This window comes from Marmota marmota, unplaced genomic scaffold (assembly GCF_001458135.2).
Source record: "Marmota marmota marmota unplaced genomic scaffold, marMar, whole genome shotgun sequence".
Classification (NCBI taxonomy): Eukaryota; Metazoa; Chordata; class Mammalia; order Rodentia; family Sciuridae; genus Marmota; species Marmota marmota.
This window is the reverse complement of record NW_025999982.1, coordinates 2,652,267-2,659,575: the sequence shown is the minus strand read 5'-3', so window position 1 is coordinate 2,659,575 and position 7,309 is coordinate 2,652,267. Positions and strand designations below refer to the sequence as shown.

The 7,309-nt window shown below is 60.0% G+C and overlaps 1 protein-coding gene across 5 annotated transcripts in view; it reads left to right on the top strand.

The window, feature by feature from the left end:
• Positions 1-7,309, top strand: part of Grm4 (glutamate metabotropic receptor 4) — a 103,845-nt gene that overhangs the window by 66,562 nt on the left and 29,974 nt on the right. For 4 of the 5 annotated variants that reach the window (XM_048805125.1, XM_048805123.1, XM_048805122.1 and 1 more), the window contains exons 4-6: positions 2,087-2,222; positions 4,950-5,104; positions 7,038-7,178. In XM_048805125.1, the coding sequence (XP_048661082.1) occupies positions 2,087-2,222; positions 4,950-5,104; positions 7,038-7,178 (432 nt within the window). The remainder of the gene's footprint in view (positions 1-2,086; positions 2,223-4,949; positions 5,105-7,037; positions 7,179-7,309) is intronic. The other variant, XM_048805124.1, reaches the window with a different exon arrangement.

The window sequence follows — 7,309 nt, the reverse complement described above, 5'->3', positions numbered from 1 at the left end:
CCCCCCTACCCTCCAGGACCCCCTCCCTCCAGGACCCCCTCGCATCATTGTGAGAACACGGGACCCTCCTCAGACTGCACGCCGTCTCGGCACTTGGGGACCCAGGCACACCCTCCTAGCTGAGCTGCGGTCACCTAACCCTCTCACTAGCAAAACGAAGCACCGCCATGTGCCTGGAGGGGCAGGAGGGACTGGCACACGGCGCCTCTGAGGGACCCTCGCCCAGAAACGCAACTTGACCTGACAGTTTCTCCCTGTTTGAGGGCAGTTGACTCCGGTCCCCTGCCCCTCCCTCCCGGAGCCAGGTGGCCGTCCTCCCTCCCCTGCCCCTTCTAGTCCAGCCTCTTCCTCTGTCCATCTGTCTCCCCAGATGGGGGGAGAAATGTCGCGGTTGGCCCACTTTCTAACTGGAAGGAAACCATATGGAGGGGTTAGCTGGAGCCCAGGGCCCGGCTGCCACCATCGCACATGGCCACTCCCCTGGCTTCCTGTGACGGGGTGGAGAGGGGCTCGGTCCTGCCCAAGACCCTGGCACCTTCTCCCTCTGCCCCAGGACCTCCCGGGACCATGCTCTTCTCTGGTGTTTGGGACTTTTTTGGGGTCTAGGAGAGACCAGGGAGCCGTGTGTGTGTGTGTGTGTGTGTGTGTGAGAGAGAGAGAGAGCGAGCGAGCAATAGCACACACGTGTAGAGCCTGGGGTCCAACAGGGGGCCTGGCTCAGAGCAGCCACCCCCAGGACTCTCTCCTTGGCCGGGTGCTACCACTTCCCTGTGGGGCGGGGGTCAAGGTCCTTGAGCCCAGCCACCTGCACAGAGATGCCGGGGGTGGGGGAGTCTGCAGAGGGCTTAGGTGGAGGCCTGGGGGCGACTGGGCTGGCAGCCGGGGCCCAGCCGCCGTGGGTGGGTGGTTGGGGCATTGGCTGGGCCTGGAGCCAGCCCTGTTTTGAGAGGGACCCAGAGGAGGGAGAGGGGCACCCACTGACTGAGCCCCGACCACAGCACCAGGGCCTCAGCCTTGTTCTCAGAGGCCCCCACCCTGCAGCCCAGTGGGGAGGGTCTGTTCACTCTGGTGCTGTCACCCTCTGACTCCAGCTCTCCCCACCTGTCAGGTGCAGTGTGACACAGGTGTCCACAAGTGCCTCCATACCAGGGGGTCAGGGGGGATTTAAATCCATGAAGGACACCCCCCGTCGGCCACACTTGAGAGGCCCGTCGGAGGCTGGGAACCAGCTGGGTGGGAATTCAAACTGAGGCCAGGCTCCAGCCATGGTCACTACCTCTACCCAGGGCTTGTGGATGGCCTCAGGGACAGGAGCCCAAGAAGGGTGTGGATGTGAGCTTGGGGACACTGATGGCCCAGGTGGCTCTCATTCTCAGCGGATCTTCTAAAACCCCCTCTGAGATGGTTCCAGTAAAAATAACCAATATTTGCTAAGCGCTTCTTGTGTACTAGACGCTAACTGTATTTACATGTATTAGCTCATTTATTTTATAACGATCCAATGAAGTACAGAATCTCATTATCTTCATTTTATAAGTGATGTGTCTCAAATACATCACACAGCTGAGGTCACACAGCAGTAAGTAGCAGAGTGGAGATTTTTCTTCTCTTGGTACTGGAGACTGAACTGAGGGGTACTTTATCACTAAGCTACACCCCCACCCTTTTTATTATTTTTACTTAACACAGGGTCTCACTAAGTTGCTGAGGCTGGCCTCGAATTTGCAATCCTCCTGTCTCAGCCTCCTGAGTGATGGGGGTTACAAGTGTGCACCGCTGTGCCTCGTCAGAGTTGAGATCTGAACCCAGGTAGTCTGGTTCCTAAGAGTGACGTTGGCCGCCTCTTGCACTTGCTTCTAACTGCTGGGTAGGGAAACTGAGGCCAGCTGTTGAGTGGAGCCAATTCTGCTCTGTGGCTGTTCTGATTGAATGGCTTGTGTCCAGAGGCTGGGACCTGGGGGCTGAGAGTCAGGCTGGGGACCTTGGGCAGCCCTCAGCCCCCGTCTCCTGGGGGTGTGTGTGAAGGGGACCATGGGGGGACTCGGGCTCCCCCACCCACCCAGGCTAACCACAGACTGTCCTGCAGGGGGCGTGTGCATCGCCCAGTCGGTGAAGATACCACGGGAGCCCAAGACAGGAGAGTTTGACAAGATCATCCGGCGGCTCCTGGAGACCTCAAACGCCAGGGCCGTCATCATCTTTGCCAACGAAGATGACATCAGGTGGGTGTGGGTGGCAGTGGGGTGGGCACGGGATTCACAGAGGTGGGAATGGGCAGGTGGGTGTCAGAGTGGGGAGAGCTTTCGGGCGGGGGCCTAGGCTACTGATAACGGCCATGCTCCACACCCCGTTCCCACATCCACTCTGCCTGCCAGGGAGGGCAAGCAGGACGCTTCAGTGAAGGGCTGGAGGCTATGGCTTGGGGCCAGACTACCTTGATCCTCATCCTGCCTACTAGCTGTGTGACCCCACGTGAATCCTTAACCTCTCTGGGCCATTTTGCTGCTAAAAATGTGACCTCATGATGCCTGCCTGCTGGTGTTCCAGAGTAGAATGCAGGAATGTGCATAAAGGGCTTACGGTAGGCCTGGCATGAAGGGGGTGCCAGGACACATTGGCCACCTCACCGTCCCTCCCTCCTTTCCTTGGAGCTCAGGACAGGGAAGAGTCTGGGCAAGGGTTCTAGGGCTGACTGGCTTGGGCACATAATCACTGTGGGCAGGATGGTCCCCTCCGCAGGCCTCTGTCTCTGTGACTGCAGACTGGGGGCAGGGGGCTGTGGGTGCCTGGACATACAGGGCAGAGACCCTGGGCCTGTCCCTCTCTTCGGGCTCTCTGCTGGGTAGGGATGGCCTTAATGGATGACCTCTGGCCACCCGTCCCGTCCCAACCTTCTCTGCCTCTTGGTTTTTCTTTGTCCCTCCTCGCTGAGCCTGGTGGCCAGGTCAGGTGGGGTCAGGCCCCAGAAATACCCTGTTTGCGGGGAGACACAGCTTCTGCACTCACTGCCCAAGGCTGCTTGGGCCCATGGGCAGACCTGGGGCCCTTTTCTTTTGGCTGTGCTTGGGGTGGAGCCCAGGGCCTCCTGCCTGCCAGCCCATGTGCCACCCCTGAGCCACACCCCAGCCCTGGGACATTTTCCTTTCAAACCCTTTTTGTCACTTAGTGAAGACCCCGTTCTGGACTCCTGAGTTCCCATGACACAGAAAATCCCCAGGGACATTTCCAGGTCGGGGAGGATGGATAGAGGGAGTTCTAGAAGGTCACTGAGGCCTCAAGAGCCAAAGGACCACCTCTGATGGGGGATCTCAGGCAGGGGAAGGGGGTTGTCCTCAGGGTCCCGTTCTGACAGCCCCCAAGGTTCACAGAGGCGGCGTCTGAGGGGAACAGGTCCCTAACTTCTGGCTCTGGATGTTACTGATGCTCCCAGCCTTGCCTGAAGCAAGGGGACCCCTTCTAAGCCACTGGTCCCTGTCCCTGCTGCCACCACTCCCCAAAGCCAGCGGCTTCCTATACCCCACTCGGCCATGCACCCTGCTCCAGGCCGCCTGATTTGGGGCTGGGAGGGAGGATGAGGCTCAGTCCTTTGTCCTAGAGAAGAGGCCCCAAAGGGAGGGACCCGAAGGGACTTAGATTGGCTCCAGAGCCGGCTGTGGGCGTGTGGTGGGAGGCAGGTCATTTCTGGAAACCCACATGCATTTCCAGAAGCAAACAGAAGTAAAAATAAACCCAGGTGGCTTTGCAGGGACGGAGGGCTGAGAGCTCTGGTCACGTGGGCTAGCGGATGCAGGTGGTATTAACAGGCTGTGGGCAGCCTGGGTGGGGGGCTGCCTGCGAGGACCTGGAAGGTCAGGAGTAGGGAGGTGACGGTGAGGATGGGCCACAAGGCCAGCTCGGTGCTGCCTCTGGGGCCTGCAGGGATTTCTTTCTGGAAGCCCCAGGGGCTCCTGCTCAGCCGCACAGGCCCTGGAGTCCGGGCCTGGTCCTCCCCGGGCACAAGGGTGGGCAGTTACTCACCTCCTCTCTGCCCCAGACCCTCCCCCATGGGGGAGCTGCCCACTCCTCTCTGGTTTTCTCCTCCCAGAGTCCTTTGCAGGGGCCACTTAATTCCTGCATCCAGTGAGCACCCGTGGACCACTGTGGGCTCCTTGGTGCTGTGCTAGGCTCGGTCCCTGTTTAAGACCACTGTCCATGGCTGGGCGCGGTGGTACACGCCTGTAATCCCAGCAGCTAGGGAAGCTGATTCAGAAGGATCATGAGTTCAAAGCCAGCCTCAGCAATGGCGAGGCCCTAAGCAACTCAGTGAGACCCTGTCTCTAAATAAAATACAAAATAGGGCTGGGGATGTGGCTCAGTGGTCAAGTGCCCCTGAGTTCAATCCCTGATACCCCTCGCTCCCCCAAAAAAGACCTCTGTCCTTGAGGATGGGGTAGGGGGTGAGTACCAGGCAGCCTTCCCCCCATCCACCTGGGCAGGGTGAGGGGAACAGCTCTTTGAGGGACCTGGACTTTGGGCACAGAAGATGGAGGATGGAGAGGGCACTGTGTGCAGAGGGGTGAGGAGGGGGTAGTGGCGGGGTAGCCGTGTGACAATGGTATGATGTAAGGAGGGGCTAAGGAGCATGGGGTGGCATCCAGCCAGGAAGGCACGAGTGCGAGGGGACAGGGGCTGGCAGATGTAGTTCTGGAACTGAGTCAGACAGGGGCAGATGTGGGTCTGGGGAGACAGATGTGGGTTTGGGCACAGGCCCGGGCCAGGGGACCTAGCGGCAGGTGTGGGCCAGGGCTGGGGGCTCCATGGGTACATCAGAGGGCTCAGGGGGCATCGGCGGGTGTCCAGGCATAGCCTGGGGGACAGCCTGGGCTGTGGGAGAGCATGGTGTGGGCTGTGGCCGTGGTGGGGCGGCTGTGGGGCCAGACACGGGGGCCGGGCCGGCGTGTGCTCTGCAGGCGCGTGCTGGAGGCGGCGCGGAAGGCCAACCAGACAGGCCACTTCTTCTGGATGGGCTCTGACAGCTGGGGCTCCAAGATTGCACCTGTGCTGCACCTGGAGGAGGTGGCCGAGGGAGCCATCACTATCCTCCCCAAGAGGATGTCCGTGCGAGGTAGGCATGGCGCTGGCCTTCCCACTGCCCGTCACCCCACACTGCTCTTGTCGTCCTCCTCTCCTTCCGTCCTCTCTGCCCCATCTTTCCTCCTCTGGCCTTGGCCCGCAGCCTCCTGTGTACAGTGGCGCTGGGCTGAGGAGCCTCGTAGGCCTCGCTCAGCACAGCCGAATTCAAGTGCAGCTTCAGGACCTTTCTTCATCTTTTCTCAGATACTTCTGGGTGTGGGAGGCGTGTGGCACGCTCAGGAGGCTCCTCTGCGAAGGTTCTCCTCCCCCCACATGGTTCCACCCTTCTCCCATCTGGGAGAGTCCTCTGCCAGCAGGGTGGGGAGCTGCCAGCAGGCGGGGAGACGGGGTGCCTCCAGAGCCTGCCGAGGCTGGCAGGCCTCCGATGGCCTTGGGCTGGGCCTGCCCTGCATCCCCTCCTTTCAGGGCAAAACCCACAGTCACCTTGGATAGGGACAAACTGCTCTGGCAGAGCCTTGCAGGGTGCTAGGCATGAAGTTTCCATTAATGGCCTGATTTGGCAGGGACCTTGCGGTCTCGCCACGGGGGAGGCGGGCTCCTGGCCTCCTCCTTTGCTGCCCTCTCTCTGTTCATTGGAACCCAGCGTTGATGGAGCACACGCACATCTGCCTCTCCGTCAAACTTTCCAAGAGACTGAGGCCGAAGGAGGGGACAAGCTCAAGGTCATGCAGCAGTGTCCTCTCTTCACCCTGAGGCACAGCACGCACAGGCAGCGGAAGTTTCCAACCACCCCTCTCGGTCCCAAACCTTAATAAGCACAAAATGACAACAGCCCTGGCTTCCTGGTGCCCTCAAATGCTAGTCGCCTTTCAGATACCACATGGAGTGTTCCCAGACTCTGTGATGCCCCGCTACCCACTCTCCTGGAGGAATATAGCAATGCTCAGAGACACTGGCACCTTTGGCAGTGAGTGGCAGAGTAGATATTTGAACACAGGACTTGCTTAGGAAGTACCTTTTGTCTCTGGGACATTAGAGAAGCTTTTAGAACAGTGGTTCTCATCTGGGGGTGATTTTTGCCCCCAGGGGAAGTTTGGCAATTCCTTTGGTTGCCACAGTTAGGGGGTGATGCTTCTGGCATCGAGTGGGTAGAGGGTTGGGATGCTGTTCAACATCCTACACTGCATAGGAGAGTCCCCCACAACCTGACCCAATGTGTCACAGGGCAAAGGCAGAGCAGCCTTGGGGTAGGCCAAGCGTCACCATCCCTCAGGGGCTTTTCTCCTGCAGCTCTTGATAGTCACTGAGCTTCTGTCTGGACCTTTCCATGGACAGGGTTCTCAGCACTTAATGTGGGTGCCACTGAGCTTTCAGATGTTCTGGCCTGTCCCCAGCAGTTAGCCACCTGGGGACAGGGAAGTCAGTGCTGCAGAGGCATCTCGGAGGAGGGAGAGGGCACCACTCATCAGCAGCATCCCGCTTGGGCTGGAGCAGGGCTGTGAGTCTAGCAGAGCACGAGAAGAGAAGGCTGTATCTGCCACCAGTGGGGACATTCTGGACTTGAAGGGGAAGATCCAGGTCCTGGCCTTGCAGTGTGCCCTGGGTGAACCCCCTTCTCTGGCCAGGGCTCCTCACCAGCCTCTCAGCCTTCATCTCGGGACCCCCGGGCCGCTCTTTCTCCCAGAAGCCTGCTGTTAGCATTTGGGTGGCTTCAGGCTGCAGGAACGTCCCCGTCAGCGTGCTTCGCGCCCATAAAGCAGCAGCGTAGATTACACATGCTCCCCCTGGGACTTAATCCAGCTCTTTTCATTTTGAATGAAATGAAATGTTCCCAGTTTTGTTTTTGCCGGCTGGCCCTGGATCAGAGGGTGTACGCTTCGCTCCCTCTCTTGGCCTGGGCCACCTCTGAGCCAGGGGCCCAGGGGACAGCAGGGTCGAGACCCTGACGCCGGGTTCCTCCCCAGGCTTCGACCGCTACTTCTCCAGCCGCACGCTGGACAACAACCGGCGCAACATCTGGTTTGCGGAGTTCTGGGAGGACAACTTCCACTGCAAGCTGAGCCGCCACGCGCTCAAGAAGGGCAGCCACGTCAAGAAGTGCACCAGTGAGCACGTGCCTGGGGCGGGGCCTGCTGGGCGGGGCCTGTGGGGGCGGGGTCTGCTGGGCGGGGCCAGGGACAGGGCCCTGAGCGGGCGGAGTTCAGGGGGGGAAGCCTGGCAGGGGAGGGAGGCTCCA